Source organism: Echinops telfairi, unplaced genomic scaffold, assembly GCF_000313985.2.
Source record: "Echinops telfairi isolate 266 unplaced genomic scaffold, ASM31398v2 ScPeMD7_7420;HRSCAF=8458, whole genome shotgun sequence".
Taxonomy (NCBI): domain Eukaryota; kingdom Metazoa; phylum Chordata; class Mammalia; order Afrosoricida; family Tenrecidae; genus Echinops; species Echinops telfairi.
The window spans coordinates 11,874,504-11,898,220 of NW_022111320.1; the positions used below are offsets into that span (position 1 = coordinate 11,874,504).

Consider the following 23,717-nt stretch of genomic DNA (forward strand, 5'->3'; position numbering starts at 1 on the left):
TGCCAGGTTGGCAAGGGGTGGATTGCAGTATTAGTTCATTGTGCCACCTGGCCAATAAACACATGTGAGATTAATTGAAGGGTGGAGGGATAAATGGCTCAGTGAGCCTCGCTTTTTTAGTTCTCGGGTCTCTTGCTTTGTGATGGTCGTATCAGGGTGAAGTTACCTTAGCAGTTCCCTGCTTCAGCTGGCAAGGCTGACTTCCTGCAAGACAGTCCCGAGGAAAAGCCACATGGACCTACCCCTATGCAGCCCTGGGTGCTAGAGCACCCATGTGGAGACCTCTGCCAGCACTGAGATGCTTACACATTTGCTAACTGGACTTTCCTCCTGCAGTCGGCATCATTGCGTCTGTTTTGTGAGATGGAGGAGGACTTTGTGGATTGATGTTGGACATATGGGTTAATTTTGGACTTGTGGACTTGGGCATCACTGGGTTGTGATGTTTTCTTGATGTACAATTACCCTTTATATAAAACTCTCTTATACATGACTTACTGTGGATTTGTTTCTCTAAAGTACCCAGATTAACACAATATGGATACTGTCATGACAGCAATATAATAAAACCATGAGGATTTGAGTCCTGATGCTTCTGCATGTCATCAAATTGCTCTAGTGGATTAATTATGATAAAGTTCGACAAACAGCTATAGAACCAAAGGAAACGAAGTTTGTTCTTCTTCTGAAAACCACATGAACTACATCTATCAGAAAATCGAATTATACACCTGATCATAATTAGACTAGATGGCCAGATGACAGTCTTTCACAAACTTAATTTTGTTTCTAAATGTCATAATGTCAAATTTAACTCTCTTCTCTCCCTTTACCTCTGTAACATTGACCAGGCAAGTATTAGCATTCTAACATGTTAAAGCAACAAGTTTGCAACCGAATGTATTTCCTAATCATAGTTAATGACCGTTTTTAATAATACACAATGAAGACATCCAGGTGAATGAATAATGCAATACGATGAGGTCAGTATATTTAAGCCATCATTAATCTTTGCTCTGTACTCACTTTCCCCCTATAGGTCACAATTTTCACATTTCAGAAATATTACAGTCTCCTAATGTCAGTATTTTTCCATTCTAATAATAGAATCTATGTCCTTAATTCCTTGTCATTGGAATGGTATTGTTCATGTTAATATCATTTCCCTTTTGTATATTAAAGGCACCCCTCATCTTGGACATTATAGTGAAGTTTGGGAATATCTATTTTATTAAGTTGATGGTGACAGCACAAGGTAAATTCAACCAGAAATTGTAAACAATTTCTTTGCAAAAGTTTTTGTATCAATGATATACAATGCCTAACAAATCAAAACCCAGACCAACTATCATGAAGAAAAATTTGACTCACAGTAACCCTGTAAAGGGTTTCTGAGACTAAATATTCTGAAGAACGGACAGCCTTATCTTTTTACTGTTCAGTGGCTGGTGGGTTTGAACTATTGACCCGTGGTTAGCAAACCAAAGCCTAACCCATTAAATATATACATACATACATAAACGTGCAATGTCCTTACAAAGTGACTGGTTAAACACTCACAATCTGCCGACTTTTCACTTTGGTTTCTACTACTGTTTAAAAACACAATGATCTCCAGGGAAGAAGAGAAAAAGCAGGCATAGAAACTATATTCACTTGATAAATAAGAAGGTTGAAACTCTAACTGCTCAAAATCGCTAACAAAGTGATCAATAACCGAGATAAAGAGGCAGAGAGACAGACAGGAAGGCTGAACAAGATGCCTCCCTGCTTGCTGTGATCCTGCAACAACCAAGGGGCCCAACCGACGAGGAAGCTCCGCGGGCGAGGCTGTCAGCACGGTCACGTGGCATTCCTGAAACTAGATGGGTGTGCCTACTGCAAATTAAGAGGACATTTGAAGAATGAGTGCCCAGAAATGCAAGGGAAAGTCCAGAGAGCCAAAGACACCCCTGTTGTGTGTCTGTTGGGCAATGACACAGACTGAAGGGGACCAGGCTCTTATACTCTCTGTCTCCCCGAGCCTACGGTCCAAGTCAAAGGACCTAACTGTTGACTTTCTAGTAGACACTGAGCAGACCTTGCTGTAGTCAACACTCCAGTCGCCCCCTCAGCAATGACTGTGTGACCATTATTGGGGCTTTGGGAGAAGCATCCACTCAGAGGCTATGCCAGCCCAGAACATGCTGGCAGGGAGGGCATTAGTTTTTCCACAACTTTCTATATGTCCCTGATTGCCTCATTTGAACTATTGGCTAGGATTACTTCCACACCCAAGGCCCAATGTGGGCTGAGCCCTCACATCCAGGAGTTGCTATTACTCAGGTGCTGGTAGTAGTCTAGTTGAAGCTCAGAGTCCTACCAGTCAGAATCCGGCTGTACCCCATTACCAAAGAAGCCCACCTAGCATTTCAAGAACACATCTTTAGACTCACAAGGCTGGAATTCTATTGAGAGTGTGAATTGGCTTGGAAAACACCTGTCCTTCCAGTGAAAAATCCTTGAGTAGGGGAGTACCAACCAATACAAAATTTACAAGCAGTCCACTCTGCTGTCGTATTCCTGAACCTGGTACTTCCCAATGTGTACTCTCTTCTGAGTCTGATTCCAGAAAGAGACCTTCTTCTGTCTAAGGCCATGGTTCTCAACCTTCCGAATGGCACAACCCTTTAATACAGTTACTCATGTTGTGGTGACCCCAACTACAAAATCATTTTTGTTGCTATTTCATAACTGTAATTTTGCTTCTGTTATGAATCGGGCGACCTCTGTGAAAGGGTCATTCGACCCCCAAAGGGGTCGCAACCCACAGCTTGAAACTGCTGGTCTAAGGCTTGCTCCCGTTTGCCAAATGATCTTCAACTTTGAGTGGAGCTAAAAGTCAGCTCACCTGGACTCTGTTCCTTCAGAGTTTTAAAAAATCACTTACTTAGTTTAGAGAAGCCCTGAAATCAGATCTTGCCAATTTCTCACGATTAATTAAATTGCCTCCTTCTGCAATATATAGATGAATTGCTCCTTGCAAGCAAGATGAAAGAAGAATGTTGGGCAGAACCTCCTCTGACTTGATTCTTCAGGGTACAAAGTATCATGGAAGAATTCACAAATCTGTCAACCATGGGTTAAGTATCCAGGATACCATATTGAGAAGGGGCACTGGTCATTAGGATCTGAAAGAAAACCAGTCAGCTGCACCAGCTCCACCCTCTCAAGGGTGGAGACAACTGTGGGAGTTCTTAAATGCAGCAGGGTTCTGTCACATCTGGAACACAGAAGTGGAACTCCTGTATCAATCACACCCTGACAGGACTACACTCTGCTCCCCATGAATGGACACAGAGCCAGAAATCAGACCTTTTGGGACATAAAACAGGCCCTAGCAGAAGCCCTGGCTTTGGATCTCCCTGACATCCACCGAGAATTAAATCTCCTTGTCCTTGAAAAGGGACAGATCATTTTTGGAGTCTTGATTCAGAAAGTAGGGCCATGGCAACAGCCATTGCCTATCTCTCGAAGGAAATGGATCCAGTAGCAGTGGGCTGCCCCTCTTGCTTTAGGCCTGTGCTGCTGCAGTCCTCTTTATAAAAGAAGCAGACAAGTTAACTTTAGGCCAAGCACTTAAATAAAAGCCCCACACTCTCTCCTAATCCTGCTAAACAATCAGTGATACACCCAATATCAGGGACTATTCTGTGAAAATGCTCACAAAATCTTAGAATTGGTCTCTACGTTTAATCCAACTATGGTTCTTCCAGCCAACACTAGGTCTCCAGATCACGACTGTGAACAATTAATCGATGTACTCTTTTCCAGTCACCGTGGTCTTCAAGACCAGCCTCCGTCACATGTACCCTCACCTGGTTTACAGAGGAGGCAGCTTTCTTGAGTGGGGAGAAAGGAAAATGGGGTGCACCATAGTCTCTGCTACAGAGGGCATGTAGGCTGCAGGCCTTCTTGTCATTGGTCAGAACTGTGGGCAGAACACTGGGCAATAGTCCGAGCAGTAATTCTCACCAAAGGGAAGCAGTTCAACCTATCTACTGATTCTTGTATGGTATGCCTTTGCAACTATTCATGTGTACAGCCTAATTCATAATGAGAGAGGAATGTAACCTTCCGGAAGAAAAGAAGTTAAAACCAGCAGGAAATCCTTGCATAGCTAGAAGCCAGGGAACCTGACCCAACTAGGAGTGCATATCAGGTAGGAAGTGAGATCCACGACCAGACTCACTTTGGGAAGACAGCTGTATGATTTGATCAACCAGTACTACTTCAAAGGCAAACTTCCTACCCTACACTCTGCTGTATGCCAGAGATACATAGCGTGTGCCCAAAATAACCTCCTCAAAGAGCTGTCCAGAAAGGCTTTGAAGATAGCTAGATAGACTTTACCTACATGCCCAAAGCTGAAACGTTTAATTATTTACTAGGAATAGTTTGTACCTTTTGCAAGATGTGTCAACGCAAAGCCTACCAACACACACACACAAAAAAGCCCAAGAGTTTGTTCAACTCCTCCTCTACAGGATTAACCCCAGCTATGGAATGCCCTGATTATAGGCAGTGGCAACAAACCCTCATGTTTTTTCCCAGATGGTCCAAGCCTGACTGCCCTGCTAGGCATAAAATGGAACTTGCATGCAGCACATTGCCCCCAGAGTTCCAGGAAAGTGAAAAGAATGAATCAGACCTTGCAGGAAATGATGGGAATGTTCTGTCAAGAGAAAAGATTTAAATGGCGAAAAGTCCTGCTCTTTGCTCTCCTTAGAATGCAGTGCACCCCCAATGCTAGTGGATATTCTTCATTTGAAATAATATTTGGGAGACCGCCACCGCTGCTAAAACAGTTTAAAGGAGATCTCACCACCTTAGGACATTTAAATCTGAGTAAAGAATTACAAGCCCTGGGGGGCTACCTTAAAAAAATCCAACATGTTGTACTTGAAAGCTGTCCAATTCACTTAAGAAGCCCAGTACACCCCTTCCAACACAGAGATTAAGTTTGGGCCAAGAACTGAAAACAGGAGCCCTTACAGCTACTATGGCCGGGTCCCTTTCCTGTGGACCCGGTAACCCCATCCACTTACAATTGCAGGGCCCTGTGCATGGATCCACCATTCCAGAATCAAAGGAGCACATGCCCCTGCCGACGCTGACTAGGTAACCAACTGTGATCCTGTACATTCCCTCAGGCTGACCTTCAGGAAGAACTATTACAGCCTGTCTGGTCACAGTACAGGATGCTGACTAGTCTGTGCATGGCAAATGCCTGAGGGAGGATACAGCTACCAGATGGATGCTTGCTGCTTCTGGTGGGCTCTGGTCCCCATCAGACACCTGACCCTGGTCTTGTCCATCGGCTTAGCATCCACTGCCCCCAGTGGGTGGAAACCTTTACACAGAGCACTGCTAGTCATTTGCTGTGTAGGTTGTGCTCCATGTCTAACCACTGTTCTTCTTCTTTTTTCTTTTTTTTTGGTAATTTTAAGTACGAATGACTAATATCTCACTTTACCATTTCCAACTTTACGTGGCCTCCTTCCTCTGTGACCTCCAGTTATCCCCAAGCCCAACGTTCAGACACAAATTCATCTCTGAGCACACGATTGTGAGTTCACTCAGATGAGGCTAATTTCTACCTTCTTTGTTTTTTCCTTCTCTTTGGACAGATGATTTTAACAATCCTCCTCCTGTTACTCCTCAGGAGCCCAAGTCTAGAGCAGAAGAGGTCAATACAGTGTCATCAACCCCATATGACCACACACTGCTGTCAGTACTATCCCTTTGTACATTCCTTTGTATCTGTGTGGAAAGTCTCTGGGTAGTCAACACTTCTGTGGAAAGCCCATTTGGTATGCAAAAGTCCCCCTCAACTGTCAGTGTTCCCAGATGCAAATGAGTTAGTCCCTTTGTGGAAAATGTGTGCTGGGCATTCCAAAGCCAGCTTGGCCTCTCTGATGGAAAAGGGGTAGCTGATGAAGGTTCAGCCAAAGTATTCCTAGAAAAAGCTAAGGCATTCACTCAGACCTATATAGCTCAGCAGACTACCCCCAAAAGCTTACAAAATAAATTGGACCCCCACTGGAAACTGCATCCCAACCACAACTTACTTCATGTCATTCACTGTGTCGTGAACTTAAGCACATTTATTGGGTGTGCCTTAGTCTGGTGGGTTCGGAAAACACTGCAATCCCAGCTCTAAGCCTATACTCCAGAACCCTTCCCCAGCATCAGCCCCCTTTTACAGCGACCATTGGTCAAAGAGGGGGCTGCTAGACACCTAAAACATGACATGCATATCAACTGCTGTAAGGAGCCCAGCTTCCATAAGGTACTTCCATACGATCACTGTTACAAAAGACCCGCCAACATGTGGAAGCAATAGCACCTGCTTTGTCTACGACGCCACTGTATATACATGTCTCCCAGACAATAAAGTGTGAATCCTCATGTATCTGCTGCCTGCAGGGTGAATATTAACAACCCAGCAGATAGAATCCAAACGTTTGCTAAGCTTACAAGTAAATGCAAGAAAGAAACGTGCAGCAAGGATGGCCATTGGAATAGGACTGAGTGCATTAATTAAGGCCATATGTTCAACAGCCTTTCGGAGGGCTTGAAGGGAGATATGGCTGGAGTAGCTGACACCATAGAAACCTTCCAGGAGCAAGTAGCCTCACCAGCAGGAGAACGTAACAGAACCTAAGGGCATGTGATTGCTACTAGCTGAACCAGGAAGCGTTTGTCAAGCATTGAATGAAGAATGCTGGTTCTACAAACACTTCAGCAATAATCTCAGATAAAGTCAAACAACTCGGGGCTAAAACTGGAAATACAAGAAAATTCGACCTTGAAGGAAGCTTGAGCCTAGTGTCCTCTCCAATGTCATGGGTACTACCCCTCATCAGACTCTTTGTTGATTGCACTACTTCTCATCGTTGGGCTGTACCTCCTCTGGATGGTGATTTAGAATGATAGAAAATAACATTCTTAACAAAACTGCCCCGCCATCCTTGCCTTGCAAGGGTGTTATCCATTGAAAACTCCGGAAGTTGATGCTCCAAATACATTATATAGCATCAAAAGGGAGGAATGACGAAGAAAATCTAGAAATTCCCATTTTAACTGCCCTTGCTTAGCCTTCCAAAGGGGGGAACCTCCCCTCCACCTAGGGTTCCCGCCCATATTAATCACCCTCTGTTAAAAATTAAACATTTGGCCTGTCAGCGCCAAATGAATTATCACACCTATACACAGATAACCCTGCCTTCTGCTTATGTAACAACACTTGCTACCTTTAAAAGATCTTTCAAAAGTGAGTTCGTCTGGGTCACCAGCTAAATACTCTTCCAATTTCTCTGAGAGTTCTGCCCAGTCATTCCCGCACCAGAAAATGGCTGTTACCAGTTTTTCCTCAAAATCTACACTATCCACTGCATTGATGATATCGTAATAGCAACACCGTATAGTGAGATTTTACAACAGATTTCTATTCACATCAGTGAGGCTATCTCCCAAGCAGGATTGATAATTGCTCCTGATAAAATCTAATCAGCCCTTATACATACTTGGGAACAGTACTGGCCTAGACCACCATTAGGCCACAGAAACTTGAAATCCAAAAGGATCACCTAAAAATGTTGAACGATTTTCAAAAATTGTGGGTGGATATCAGTTGTGAACAGCCCTTGTTGGGTATTCCCATATATGAGCTTCAACACCTGCTTGACTCTTTAAAGAGGATTCCCGAAGCTCGTCCAGAATTACTCTACTTTGTGGAAGAACGCATCAGCCAAGGTGAGGTCCACTGATATTCATCCAGCTTAGCACATCCACCTTGTTTTCCACATGACAGGTAATCCCACTGCTCCACTAGCCCACGAGGAAAACCTGTGGGAGTAGTTGCATCTGAGCAATACAGGCCCCAAAGTCATTTGGCCTTATTGGAAGCTACTAGCTCATCTGATTGCTACCGGTTGATGTCGCTGTTGACAACTGAGTGGGCTTGACCCTACAATCATAACACTGCCTTCTACGCTGACTCATATTAAAAAAGAAAAACACTCTTTTAGGGTTTCCTGTAGATTTTCTTTTCCTTCTTTTAGATTTTCAAATAGAACTGGGTGATTTTTTTGTATGGGAAATTGGATTGCCACTCTAGGCAAACTCTAGGAAATTTCCTGAAATAGCTCCAGTAATCATTAACAAATTCTCATACCCTAAGCCACTTGAGGGGGCCCTTATGTATGTATTTTAAGAATAATTCTAGCAATGATAGAGCTGTGTATTGGGGCCCCTCCCCCCTATCCTTTCAAACTTGTTTTACATCTGCTCGAAAAACAGAAATATTTGCCCTTATCTATTGTTCAAAAATGTGAAGCAGCTTATCAATACAATTAGTGACTACGCATATGCAGTGCAAGTATGTTCTTTTATTGAAACAGCAATGGTGAAAACGGACCCGCCTTTTGACATTGGTAAGTTCTAGCTCCCTTTACAGATTCAGTGAAGATTCCACAGCTACCTGCTATGTGTCAGACACATCTGAGCTCAAACCTCTTTGCCTGGATCCATAGCCGTGGGTCTGCTGATGTTAACTCAACATGCTCTGCTGTCTCTTGCACCCCCATGAGCAGAGCACTGGAATGTGCACAATAATGGGGTTAGTCTATGGTAATGGTATCATCTTATCTTGTCTCAAGCCAGATAAATGGTCCATGATTGCTTACACTGCCAGCAAATGACCCTGATTGACAGACCCAGAGAAGTTAATCTTAGAGGGGATCTGTCCAATGCGCTTTGGCAAATGGATGTTACTCACATACCCTTGTTCGGACCCCTTGGGCTGTGCACATTACCATAGATACATTTTCAGGATTCTTGTGGGCATCAGCCATGGCTGGCTTATCCACAACCATGTTGCTAGCCATTTATTGGCCTGCTTTGCTGTGATGGGTACCCAGCCCATTTGAAAACAGACAATAGTCCCACTTATACTAGCAAGGGGTTTTGCAGTTTTTGTCAAGACTGGCACCTCCATCATCCCCATGCCAAGCTCTCGTTGAACAAATGTATGGCACTCTAAAATTTCAGTTACAAAAACAGAAGAGGAAAATGAAAGGTGATTCTGTATAGGACAAACTTCATCTAGTCTTGTTAGCTCTTCATTTGTTTTCTCTCTACCAAAGCCTCTAAGATATTTAGAATGCCATTTTTCCACCCCCACAAAGGCAAACCTGAGAAAATCAGGTGGAAGGAAGACAGTGGCTCTTGGGAGCCCAGGTGCTAAGCACCCATGCTAGGAGGTATGCTTGTGTTCTCACAGAGGAGGGAGAGCATTTGTGCATTCCTCTTGGGCGATGACAGCCAAGGACCACCTGGCCTCAACTGATGGCATGGCATGAAGAGGCCTCCCACCTCCTTGGCCCCGGTCATTCAAACCTAAGATGGGCCCTAAACAATGGGATTTATGGATAATGCCTTTAGCCACAAAATCTATGGCAGAATATATAGGGAATTCAGCAGCCACCAGCTGGTCTAGTTCCACTAATTCTTATACTAGAAATGAGACACAGAATAGTTTCTCTATATCTGTTGCCATATGTATTTACTGTCAGGCACATCATGATAAATGAAACTGCACCACTTTTCTAGACTGTCGATTGTATACATGTCTTAACCATACACTTTTCTAAAGACAGCATTCACATCTTGAGAACTGACGGGGGGTATGGGTCCTGGTGAAACTGGACCGCAGGTGGGAAGACAGTCCAGAAGCCTCTTTCCTGGTGCAGATAGTAACAGAAATGTTGAAAAGACCTCGCCACTTTATGAGGATGTTGACTGATGTCATCCTGGGACTTACAGTCATTGCTAATACCACTGCTATCGCTGGAGTGGCACTCCAAGAATCCATCAAAGCTGAGCATTTTATGCAGAAATGGCAAGCCAACTCCCACCAGCTCTGGTCCACTTAAGCAAAGGTGGACGAAAAGTGACCAGGAAATTGGCTGTTCAGTGGTTGGGAGATCAAATAATAGACTTACAACACCAACTGATACTTAAATGTGATGGGAACATTACAAATTTTTTTGTCATCCCTTACCCACATAATTAAACTTTACGTGATTGGTCCTTAACTAAACACCATTTAAAAGTACTTAAAGGGAACATCTCAGTAAATATTATCCAGCTGAAGAAAGAAAGGGTCAATGCCTCAAGGAATGGGTTAGAAACATCTTCTGACACTGACATGTTAAACAGTTGGTGAATGGGCTCGATACCTTGACCCCTGGGCCTGAGTACAGAGTCGTATGCATAGTATGGGCTCTGGTTTCACTGTCTTAGTTATTGCTATGGTTTGTATTCTTGCAGTCTCCCGGTGTCTCTGCAGAAAGCTCAACAGAGCACTCATATTGCCTTTCTAGCCTTTTTGAAGTTAACACAGAAAACAAAAGGGGAAACTGGAAACTCAGGACCTGGAAGAAGGTATACACGGTCTACAACCAGCACTGTGCCCACAGGGCGTTTGGATGCCAAGCCCTAGTGTGAAGGCACTGCTTTCACAGGCCTGGGACCTGGGGGAACACTGTGGCACTAATTCCAGGAAGGAGGATTATCCACAGCACATCTGCTTCTCAAGAATGCTTAGATTAAGTGTTTTCCTAAATATGGTCATCTCTCCATGTACACAGAAAAAGTATGCTTATCTTAAAGAATATTCACTCCTCTTGTATGCTTTGTACTCCCTTTAATGCTTAGAATACTAAGATTAGTACATTGCCCATTGTTAGATGTATATAATTACTAAAAACCCATAGTTGAATAAACTCAGCACTCATCTCCAAGCTTGGACTTGAGTCCCCTGTGCCCACTTTCTTAATTTTTTTTTCTTATTTAATTGTGCCAAGCTCCTCAGGACCATTCAGTTGTGGGATAGGTCCCACAATCAATGTGTTGTATTTACACAATGGTGACAATAAGCTCAAAGGTAGGAAGAATCTTAAATGTGCTGGGACTGGGCAGTGTTTTCTTCTTTGTACATGGGGTTGCTGGGTCAGATTCTACCCAATGACACCTAACAGCAGTGGGATTGAGTTGTATACAATTGTTACAATGAACTAATCATAAGGTAATTGTTTGCCTTTCTTTGTATCTGACAAAATTCATAGATAATACACATTGGCTTACTGTTTAAGAAAAAATAATATATGTATTGATCACCTTTTAGAAGGATAAAAACATGACAATGTAGCATCCTCTTCAAACACAAACTTCACTAAAATGCAGAGAGGATTCAAATACCTGATTCTAAACCTCGGGAGCACAAACTCTGAACCACCCACTGCCTGGCAATTCAGAGGGAAAGAAACCCTGAAAAAGCAGAGAAGTCTTAGCTGGCCCAACAATGTGACTCTAAGGGATCCGGATTGGCAATGGGAGAGAGGAAAAGATGAGCTCACTCCTCGATCCCCATGCCTGCTCTGGCCCCAACACTTAATTTAATACAACAGAGGACAATGCACTTTTTCTGCCACATCCCTTGCATAAGCCAGCACTGGGAAGGACAACACTGGCTGAATGCATTCAGGGAGATATGCGTAGGGGGAGTGAAGTCCATTACATTCCTGGAGTCCTAGACTGGAGAAGGGTGGAGTCCAAACACCTGATCCTTGTCTGATAAGGATCACTTAAATTGACCTGAGGTTCTGCTCCTGTGCTGACATTCAACTCCATCAAATACAAGTTCATGTGGGTAGAGAGAGAGATATCCTTAGACAGTTTCTCTTTCCTCCTTTCCTGACAGCTGTTTCAATCACTGGCCTACATTTCCTGGCAAATGCAAAGGCCAACCTCAAGACTCCAACCTTGTTGTGTGTGTCATCAATCTTTGCCCAGAATAGGCGATTGCCACATGATCCAGCCACCCTTGAAATTTCAACTTTTACAACTAGAACACAGAGGATATTACTCATTCTAATATTACCAGACCAACAAATATAGACAAATTTTCGGCCCTTCTTTTTTCGGAACCACCGGGCACTTTCGTTGCCCTTGGAAAACCGGGAAATTCTTTTCCAAGGAGGAGGCTTTTGCTTGGCCCCTTTTTTGGTTTTTCAGATAAGAAAACATTACTAGACCTCCCCATGAAGTTAAGAAAAATAATGCTCAGTTGCTTTAAATAAATGGGAGAAGAATTCAACAGAACTTCAGAAAAAGACAAACCCGAAAATCAGAGGAGAAAATAAAATAACTTAGGAGCGTACTACACAAAGTAAATGAAAAACATAAGAAGGACTTAACAATCGCAATCCAAAAGACAGACACTAAGCTATTAGGACTAGATAACACTCTGAAAGAACAAAGCAGTAGAACTGAATAAATTAGAGCATCAACCTCTGAGCTGAACGATAAAGCTCACTAGTCCAAACTACAGGAAGAACATTCACATTAAAAACAGAGGTAAAAGAAGAAAAGACAAAGTAAACTGTGTCGTCTGGGTAGACTAGAGAAACAAATTCATAGATAATCATGTGTGTATGAGAAAGAACCTTATAGACAAGAGCAATTGAATATTGAGAAAACAACCCAGCCCAGTCCAGATTAAGTCCATAAGTCCATAGTATTAGCCCATATGTCTAATACCAACATATAAGTCCTCTTCAGACGCATGAAACACATGCAATGATGCCAAATGAAGGAAGATCACAGGCCAGTGGGTAGGAAGTCTTGTAGATCCAGTGTCATTGTAAGCATCTCAGTGTTGGCAGGGGTCTCTGCATGGCTCCTCCACCTCAGGGCACTAGTGTATCTCCATGTGTCCTGTCAGCTGCAATGTCTCCCAGGGAGTGAGCATGTGTCCCGCCTCCAGTAAGTTATTTATCTCCTTAGTGTCTCCAAATGAGGTCATCAAGCTGTCACCGAATCAGGTTTAGCCATCTGATTGACAGGCTAAACTCCACCCCTTCACTTGCAAGTCTTAAATTGACAGCAGATTATGTAACTACCACATAAACCAACTAATTCTACAGTAATTGTCAAAAGAAACAACTTATGTTTGATAAATATACCATCACAGTGACAATAGGTCAAGAAATATTGGAAGAAAAGTTTTCTAAAATCATGACAAAACAGAAAAGAACCATTTAAAAATTGAAAAAAAAAAATAAGGCAACTAGAATTTACCCCAAAAGAAAATTACTTTCAGCCAAGATCTATCTGACATCCCTTGTTCCACATTCTCTTCTGAATCCATCCTGAACCCATGGCAGCTCCCTGTCAATGTGCTGCTGCAATTGATATCAGATGATCTTCAACAAAATTTTCCTTGCAGGACCAAGATTGTAGAGGAGCTTTAATGCTAAGTGGAAGAAGTATAACAGATGGTGTTCATAAAATCCCAAAACAAGAATATTGTAATCAATAAATTTTTTAATTACTAAAGAGCGTGCAACTGATTTGTGAGCTTTTGTAAGCATTCTTTTTAAAAATAGATGCTCAAATTTTGAGTTATTTACTTTGATTATTCATATTTCTTCAGATTACTACAATATTTAAATTTGGTTTTGGTTGATAAGTACCTTGGACCTAAAAGATAAAAATTTTGCTTTCTATATACATGTATTTAGAATCAATATCCCATATATAACAATATAATAATAATTTAGGCAACTATTTCTTTTCATAATCGCTCCAATTATCCAAGACCATTCATATTCATTTGTACCTAGAGAACAGTGCAGCCAACCATGAGGGTTCTCAAAACTCCTGGACAGCCTGAGTCACCTGAGCATTATGGATTAATCTGTTAGAAAAACACATGATAAAGCAACAAACTGTCCATGAGGGGTAATCTGAAGCCCAACTCCCTTGTCATCTTGCCCTTTCATTTCCCTGAGCATATATGTATTTCTTCCTGGACCAGGTGCCACTAAAACACGGCATAAATGCTTGTCTAAATCTGTGAACATTGTACATGTAGAATTCAAACCAATGTTACAGTAATTTTTTTCTCAAAGTAGACATAAATTGGCAAAGAAATTAAGTTAATACATGAAACCAGGTGACGAATGAAGGTTCTCTGATGATTTTTAAGGAGCTGAGCCTAACATGAGATAAAAAAAACAACTAAGAAAAGTAAAACCCAAAGAACGGTTACAAAAAGCCAGCACTTACCCATATTTTGCAAAATTTGCCCAGCGTTTCATTATGGATCTACTCAAAATTTCCTCAGCTCTCGTGTAGCTCACGTTTCTTTCCAGAGGTAAACCAAAAATAAACTCAATTTCATAGCCATGCATCACTCCCATCCATTGTGGCCAAGGAAGTTTGGAGGACTGATGCTCAAAGTAATAGAAAAAGGTACTTTGTCCCAATTCTGAGAACTTTCTGGCAAACTCCAAGGCAGAACATATGAAATTGTAATCTCCAATAACATCATCTAAGGCCTCCCGGTAATGCTCAGGTCTCTGGTCATCCAACCAATCTGTATAGTGGAAAAGGATGGCTTCCTTTGCTACGTCACTCACTCCTGGGAAAAACAGTCTTAAACCTTCTTGAAACTGTTCTCTACTTATGATGCTGTTGTTATCTTTGCTAAAGCCAGGAGCCCCGTACACCAAGAACGCTGTGCCCTCATCTTTATTCACACCTACCAAGAGCTGGGTCTGTTTGACTTGTCCAAGCTGGAGCAAGGTGTCCGGCATGTCCGTGAGAAAATCCCCATCCACGGTTGGGCCAAAATTGACTAACAAGAGAGACTCAAAAGAGACAACAAATACTTCATTCAGAAGAATTTCCTGGGGCTCTTTATTTTGAAGGCATTTGATGATCTCAGTCTCATTTTCTCTTGAGCAACCAAGAAATTTCGCTAAGGTCAAGGTTCTGTTTCGGGCTTCATAGGGAGACGTTACTGCCCAAGGGGCATTGGGGGATCCACTTTGCAGGATTGCCCTGGTGAAGAATGGGTGGCTTCGTGGAGACAGCAAATGAAGGCCGACAGAACCTGCTCCTGCACTTTCTCCAAAAAGAGTTACACTCTTAGGATTTCCACCAAAAGCTGCTATATTCTTTTGGACCCACTCAAGTGCCAATTGTTGATCAAATAAACCCATGTTTCCTGGTGCTTCAGGATTTCCTGGCAAAGCTAAGAATCCTAGGGCACCCACCCTATAGTTCATTGAAACGACAATAACTCTTTCCACACGAGCCAGAAATTTGCCATCGTAAACATGTAAAGATGATGTCCCCGTTTGAAAACCACCGCCATAGATCCATACCATTACCGTGGCATTTTTTGGTTTAGGTGCTGGACTCCAAACATTTAGATATAAGCAGTCTTCACTAAGGTCCGTGTTTGGGTTCCACATCTCTGATCCAAGGAAGCCTGGAAAACTTTGGTCTATGTTCTGATAACAAGAGTTTGCATATTTTGTGGCATTCCAAATATTGGACCACTTTGGGAGGGACTGTGGTTTTTTGAATCTAAGTCTACCAATAGGCGGCTGTGCATAGGGAATGCCAAGAAAGGCTGTCACTGCGCCACCAAGAACTGACAAGTTCATGCCCCTCACTCTTCCACTCTTTGTTGCAATGACGATGTCTTCTGCAGTTTGTGACTTCTTGATAAAAATACAGAAGAGAAGAAGCCAGAAGAGAAATTTGATGCATATGATTGGGTCCTTGCTTTGCATATTGATTTCTGGAAGGGGTAAAGAGGAAATCTTAGCATCCTAATGCATATATAATTTATTGATTTTATATTAATACCATACTTCTTATTGGTAATACAAATTATTAAAACTAGTAAATCTATTACCACAATAAATGTGTATGTAGGAAAAATAGAAAAGAGTAGAATGTCTTTTTGTATTTAATTTAGAAAATAAATAAGGGACATGGGAAAGTAAAAGAAAAATTTCACTCTGGGAAAATTATTACCAAATTTCTTTTAGCAATTATTAGTATTTTAGTAATTTGGGATGCATGTATTTTGGGGATTAGATTAGATACACAGAAACAAACACTTAATTCTTACTCTCCACCACTAACAAGTTAATTCTGAATAAGCAAGCCTATATAAGTTAGCAACCTTTATGGAGGGAGAGACCCTCATCTTTCTCCCATAGAGTGGCTGTTGGTTTTGAACCACTGACCTTCTGATTAGCAGTCCAATACTTACCTTACCTTACAGTGCTACTAGAGTTCCTTAAACATCATTTGCTAGGAATATATGATATTACTCTGGAAATAAAGAAGAGGTTTGAGAAGTCTCACTTTAGAGGAAAACTGGAGAGGAAGTCAGAAGAAAATATTGCAATCTAGATAGAGACACAGTTTTTGGTTTTCAAAAATCAATTTAATAGACTTATTCACAAGAAGAAAGAGTGTCCATTGCAACAGAATATGACTCATCCTCTATATATACACAGCCCCAACCAATGTGACATTAAGAGGGACTGAAAACTGATCAAAGGGGGAAATATAAGCATGTATATTATCTGAAATATCTGTGACTTTAATCTTGGTGTGGCTCTTGAAAAAACTGTGAAGAGCCCATCCAATTATATATATACATATATATGTGTGTGTGTGTATATATATATACATATATATCCTATTTATATACATATATCCTATCATTTGGCTTTTCTGTTTCCATGGTACTTTCGATGGGCATTTTCACCCAATAATTCCTTCTTTCCTACACTCCTAGTCCATGGTCAGGAGAGAATATGCATATTCTTCTTATAGAAGGTTAAGTTAAAAAAATAGTAGTTGTTTATTCTGCAAGTTATAAAGACTAATAAGTATGTTACCACAATAGAAATTTATGTAGTTAAAAAAAATAAGTGTTGGAAATACACAGACCTATGCATATTTATTCCTTGGGATAAATGTCTGCTTTTTGATCAGAGGGTATTTATCATAGTAATCTTAATATCAGAAGACCAAAGCTGCATAAACACCAGAAAAAGTAGGGGAGGTAAAAGTAATCATTGTTTAACCCAAGCCATAACTCTTTGGAATTTTATTATCTAAATATAACTTTACTTTATCATATGAAGAGAGTATTAGGGCAATCAGGCTGTGTTACAAAGCAATGATGTTTACTGGAGTTTCTGTTAAATAATAATAATTTAAAAATTAAATCAGACTCTGAAAGTGTCATGTAAACAAAAAGAGATAAAATTATGGAAATGTAGTTGAACACTGAGAATATAGCTCACACCGAAAATAGCCAGTCTAAAGCTATTAAAAATTCTGATTGGTACTCATATAACAATAACAAAATCATCAATGCACAGTACTTCCTTTACATTTTTCCTGCAATTGTGATTTTAAATACAGTCTACCTTAATCAGGATATAATTCTGTGAGCATTGACATTTGTATCTTATTTGTTTTTTATTCAGCTGGTCTTAGAAGTCAGATGATAATGAGCTATCTCTATAATAATGACCAAGAATTAAAATATTTTATCATTCTTAAATCAAATTATTTCATCTCTGATCATAGTACGCCTAGTGGTCCACAAGTGATTTTTGGCCCCAATAAATCTCTGAGTAAAATAAATCATAGCTCAGAGTATTTTGTTCATTGTTGAGCTTATGGATGTAAATCTATATATACATATAGAAATATATTAAGATATATATATAGTGGTTACCATGATAAGAAAGCTTTTTTTCTCAAGTGATATGATCTTTTTTCTTAGTTTGACAAATTTTGTTTTGTGCTAAGATAAAACAATAGATTACATAAATGCATAATATTTATACTATATTTCTGTTATATGATTTATAAATTATTAATAGAATAAATTAAATGTATTACATGATTAAGCAATAAAATGTAACAAGAACATACAGATACATGTCTTTGTAATAGTTGCTAAAAAACCTTTTTATTTCTGACAGCATATAATTTATACAGACAAAGTTGCTATTGATCTTTTTTATCCTGATAATTAATAATCCCATTTTCCTTAAATAAATCAAGCTGGATATGTTGAGAGGAATGAAATGCTATGAAGAATACTTTTAATATCTATTTTTTAAACAAAATAGATATTAAAATACAAAAGTGGCTTGCTCTAAGGTGTGATGCTAATAAACTAACCTGCAAGGTCTCCTCATTGTACTTGGTCTGAGTCAATGTTTCTCTACGTCTCATACAATACCTAGAATATCTACTGTAATATTTTCTGTTGTTATAATTAAATATTATTTTAGCTAAGTAAGCCAAACATTCAAGTATTTTATCCCTAAAAAACTTCTAACTTTATTTCTACAAATTGTATTGAAAAATAAGCATACTCATTGCCAAAATATCTCTAACCTGGCATTTAATTAAGAACTATATTTTTTAATACATTCATAGGTAGGTGCTATAACACTTGAAAAGGCTGTCATGTAATTCTGATGTCTCTTAGTGTTTACGTACACCAATGCTTCTTGTGATCTTTAATTAATTTAATTTTTTTTTCACTGAATAGATATCAGTGCCAGCGTTTTTTATGTGAATTTTTTTCAATATGGATATCTGTGAATTGTCATCTTGTATACAATATAAGTAAGTAACATTGACAGCAATCATCGTAAATTATGAGCTCATTTCAAGAATGGCAACATTTCAAGAGGGGCGGGCGGGGAGGGTGGGGGAAGAAACGGGGAGCTGATATCAGGGGCTCAAGTGAGAAGAGAACGCTTTGAAAATGATGAGGCGGCAAATGTCCTGGACACACTGGATGAATGCAGGGATTGTGATAAGAGATGTCAGAGCCCTCAATAAAAGTATTTAAAAAAGAAAGAAACAAATGGCAACATAATTCCAACATATATTAATGCTACCTGTTGGGGAATGTTCTGTACTATAAAAACCAATAATTTAATATTAAAATATAAGTTTGGCCATATTCATATTTTATAGTGACCACAGACATATACTAATATTTTATATAACATCATTTATAGTTTATATTTTATTTAAATAAACATCACTGTAATTCCCATAATTTGATCTTTGCTGCTCTAATATATTACAAATAGTTTTTCAATAACATTAGTTTATAGTATATGTGTTCACATTATTAAAACAATCCTGTAATCAAAACTATAAGAACAAAATAAATAGAGATGGAGAAAATATGTAAACCTATATTGATAATGAAATTGCTCCAAAAAAACTTATTTGGTTTCCCACCTTTCATAAATTATTTAAATTCTAATAATATGCTTGTCAAAGAACTTTGGTGTTATAGTGGTTACCTGTTGGGCTGCTAATCACAAGGTCAGCAGTTCAAAACCACCAGCTAGGAGATAGGACTATGAAGTCGTCTCTTAGAAACCCGCAGGGGCAGTTGTGCTCTGTCCTCTGGCTAACAGTCCATCAGAATCAACTGGGCAACAGCGACTTTGGATATTATATGCTTGTCATAAGGAATGGAGCAACATGTCATCAGTAAAATTCAGCATCAGATTTCCAAAAAATGAAATATTAACATAATGCTTATTATTTTAAAGGAAGGAAGGAACTTGCAATTACAAAAGAAAATGGATTATGGGGCTGTGTGGGCAGAAAATTGGAAGTGCAAACCAGTAATACCGTATTATAAGTTTACATACAAGCATTTTAAGAAAACACCCTAAAAGTTGTATACAACTTAAAAAGTAATGTTTCATATTTTAATATATAATTCAATTTTGAAAATAGTACCATTTGTTATCCAATCAATAGAAGATACCTATACTGTTATGCTGTAAGATAAGGATATCAAACAATGATTGCTATGAAGAGTCATTTATTTATATTTAACCCCCATAATGGAACAACTAACATATTTTTAAAATAATTGCTCAGAAATTTCTTAGAGGATGATCCAAATTCTTTTAACAGTTCTCAGTCTGGAATGCTTTTTTTTTTGGGGGGGGGTGTTTGACTTTCATATCTACTAAAAAAATGTAATGAAGTATTCATTCCCATTTGGAAAAAAAAACAACCTCCTAAAAAGTTCGGGGGAAAGTCACATAAGTAAATCTAATATGATCTAGAGCAGTTGCCACCAAAATATATTCCATCAAATTAAAACAATTAAGCTTTTATCCCCAAACTAAAAAGCTTGCTTTGTTGCAGGCTAAATGAAGGGTGGAATTGAAGAAGTTTGTTTATAAATAGACTGGACCATTGGTTTTCAAGCCTCTTTCAGATACTGATTAAGCACTTAAAGGCTATATACAATATAAGACAATGCATCTGGTGCCATGGCACAGGAATTCTGTAACTGTTTTCTAACATGAATAATATTCACAAGCTTTTCACTCTATGAGTAGCATTGAATTCGAATATTCCACTATTAGCGATATTCCTTGCCTTGGATGACACTTTACACTGGTTTTAAGTTGTCACGCATTCAGTCCCACCTCTGTAACATCTGGAAATACAATTTTGGTAAGAGGAGGTGAGCGTTGTCATGAAAATACCAAACAGAAAGAGAATATTTCAATAGGTATTAAAACTTTGTTAAAGCATCCAATCAAAAGCAGACATAATATGTATAAATAAGATGTGGAAGTCTAAGGTAGTATTCACTTATATTTAAGAAAGTGAACAATAAAGAAGTAGGACATAAAAAAGACAACATAACCACTAGCAGACAACGGAACTTTGTAAATGCAATTAGAAAATGTAGTTGGCCTCTAAAAGAATATTGTATTTCATGTCTAGAGTGACAAGTCTAGAGTTTCATTCTAAATTATAAAGTCGGGTTTTAAAATATGGTTTTAGTTATTTATTTCAATAGCAGGAGATACATTAAGAAAGGGTTTACAAAGATAAGTCTAATGATTTCTAACTTTATGATAAAGTACATTAATAACAATTTAAAATACTCATAAAACTTTAAAATATATAAATAGAAGCATAACTAATCAGATGGCATCGATAATATTTCCAGTTAGTTTAAACAGCTTAAATATTAATATGCTTAATGTTTAATTCTCTATTTAAATATAAATGAATACTATTAAAATAAAGGTAGATTTAGGAGATGACAGAGAAATTAAAAGTGTATTTGTTGGTATTTTTATAATAACATGTGAACTATGTTACTATAATTTAAGAACATATAAAAACAAAGAAGACAAAAAGTGCAAAAGTTTGCAGTAAACAGGTTTCCCTTTTCAATAAAAGGAACTCACATCTTTTCATTCACCAATCAATACTATGAAAGTTTCAAATGACAAAGAGTAGATTAAGAAAAGTATCCTATTAAGCCACACAATAGGAATTCTATTCTTTTCTACCATTTAGAAAAAAGGGAAGATAAACAGAAAGGAGCAAGGCTGGTCAAAGACTACTTTTGTTATTCTTTTAGGGAGTGATTCACTGAGCCATAGGGCTAAAACTCAGCATGGAATGTTTTCTACTTTGCTCTCCATCAGAATATGCTTCGCGGGGACGCCACCGTGTTGCCGTCTGCATCATTTCTTCAGCAGTTAAACGGACTTAGTCTGCGTTCCCTATATCATAAGAAGATATGTGCCTACTCCGTTGCTTCTTTGGTCCTATTTGCAAGCTTCGGTGACTGTCCCCCACAGCGCATTCACACAGTAAATCCCTGAAAGGATCACAATCCTACAGAATGCGCTGCTTCACAGTGACTTCAGCTACACAAAGATGCAAATTCAGAGAACTTACCCGAATTGGTGAAACAAAGATAATAAAGTTTGCAAGGAGTTGAGATCATTTAATACTTCAGGGAAATTCAGGATGCAGCCGCTGCTCTAGTCTGTAAATTGGACTGCATTGACATTACAATCAACTGTTACTGACAAAGCTCGCGAGAGTTGGCAGCCGCTACTTGATCTGGAAGCAGCCAATCTTTAGTTTCTGACATCTGTTCATAGGCTAATGGCATGAATGCAATAGAGATTCGCTTACAAAAAGTATTACCGGTTTCCTGCATGAGGATCTAGGCGCTTGTGTCAGAGGGAAGTAAAAAGATAAAGCTTCTTTTACAAAAAGAATCTATAAAATTTCATAGAAAATGTAATTTTAACACTAACCCAACATTTTATTTTTAGCAGAGCTTTTATCTCTTTTATAGAATGTAGTTTTACAAGTTAAATATATATATATATGGATATGGATATTTCTAAAGAAATGCTATTATTGAAATAGTAAAAGACTGAATAGTTTGAGTGTGAGCAAACTTTTTTTTAGTGCTTTAAACTTTAAAACACACAGATATAAGAACTGCAATTTGTTATGATTGCATTTTTTATACTTATTATAATGGTCATTTTACATAAACTATGTTATTTTATTCCAAGGATATATAAGTATTAAACATGTTTTGCCAATGAGGAAAGTAAGGGTTATAAAAATACGAACTTACTATTCGCCCTACAACTAGTATTTTTTGGAGACAGAATTTTCACCTAACCATGCAAGTTGTCTTCAAGAGTAATCACTGATTTTTTTAAAATGTAATTTTCTGTGAAAGTTGCTATTTAAGAGATACCTATTAAATAATCAATTTAACAATCACAATTATTTTCAGTGTATTTTAGAATAATATTTTTTGTTATTACAACCTAGTTCTAAATGATTTATAGAAGGCATGGTCACTCTGTCTATCGGACAGGGTACAGAGAGCCATTTTTTAAAAAGACAGCCTGGCAATGATGCAATAGTTTATAAAGCTATGGTGTTTCTCTTATAAAATGTAATCATTTTGGTAGTCTATGAAAGAAAGCCACATGGTTAAATAGTTGTAAAATTTGTAATTTCCAAATATAAAGCTTCTCTCCAACAAATACCCACTGCATTGTTTTTGTAGAATCTAGTTGATATTGTCATCGGATTCCACAATTTTTTCAACTTAATGAGTTTGGCAGAAAATTTTTCAGTTTTCTGATATTAATTTACCATATCATACACTAACATACACATATCATAATATATATTTATCATATACACATAATAGACATACATACATGTATATATATGCACACATGCAAAAAGTATTGCTACAAAATAATAGTAAGTTTTATTAAACAAAAATATCTAAATGTGAAGCTGTTGTTTCCTGGTGTATCCTCCATCTAAGCCTGTATACATCTCAAGGTAATATTTCCATCTCTCTAACCCTTCCCAGAAAACAGGTCTCTTGATTCACAGCACGTCAAAATAGTAGTTTTGGCATCCTTAAAGGACTTGAGTTGTTTTCTTTTTTCAATATTCTTTGAATTGGGGAGCAAAAAGGAGCCTAAGATGAAGCGTAGGCGGCACAATTTCTCAGCAAACATCGAGCAGGGTGGTGCTGCTGCTACCGGAGCAGAGTAAGCACGTGCATCGTTTCTATGGGGACAATCCCTTCACCAAACTTCCGTGGCTTTTTTTTCACTAATGCGATTTCTACTATTTTAAAACTTCATCCCAACAAGTTCCAGTGATTGCACTTGTCCTAAGAAAATCTATCAATATGCTAACTTTAAGCTCCCCAAAGTGCTGCTATCTGCTTCTGACAGTGATTTTTCTGCCCTTGTTTTAATTGGTCCATCAGATCCTTTAGGAAGCCACTGTTTTGGCTGGATATTAATAAAAAACAAATACTTAAGGCACCCAATTAAAACGGAAGGGCAGTGAGTTTGAGCAATTTGAACAAGAATGCGACAAATACATCACTGAGAGCATTTGTCTGCGGCTATCCAGTC

The 23,717-nt window shown here is 38.8% G+C and overlaps 1 protein-coding gene across 4 annotated transcripts in view; it reads right to left on the bottom strand.

Annotated features, from left to right (window-relative positions):
• BCHE (butyrylcholinesterase) overlaps positions 1-21,791 on the bottom strand; it is an 80,844-nt gene extending 59,053 nt beyond the window's left edge. Inside the window, exons 1-3 of one of the 4 annotated variants that reach the window (XM_045297549.1) lie at positions 21,697-21,769; positions 16,181-16,242; positions 14,176-15,700 (exon numbers count right to left, since the gene is read on the bottom strand). In XM_045297549.1, coding sequence (XP_045153484.1) covers positions 14,176-15,692 — 1,517 coding nt within the window. In that variant the 5' untranslated portion in view covers positions 15,693-15,700; positions 16,181-16,242; positions 21,697-21,769. Of the gene's footprint in view, positions 1-14,175; positions 15,701-16,180; positions 16,243-19,268; positions 19,288-20,370; positions 20,432-21,696 lie in introns of those variants that run through there. The other 3 variants (XM_045297551.1, XM_045297550.1, XM_004704103.2) reach the window with 3 other exon arrangements.
• Between the last annotated feature and the right edge of the window lie 1,926 nt (positions 21,792-23,717).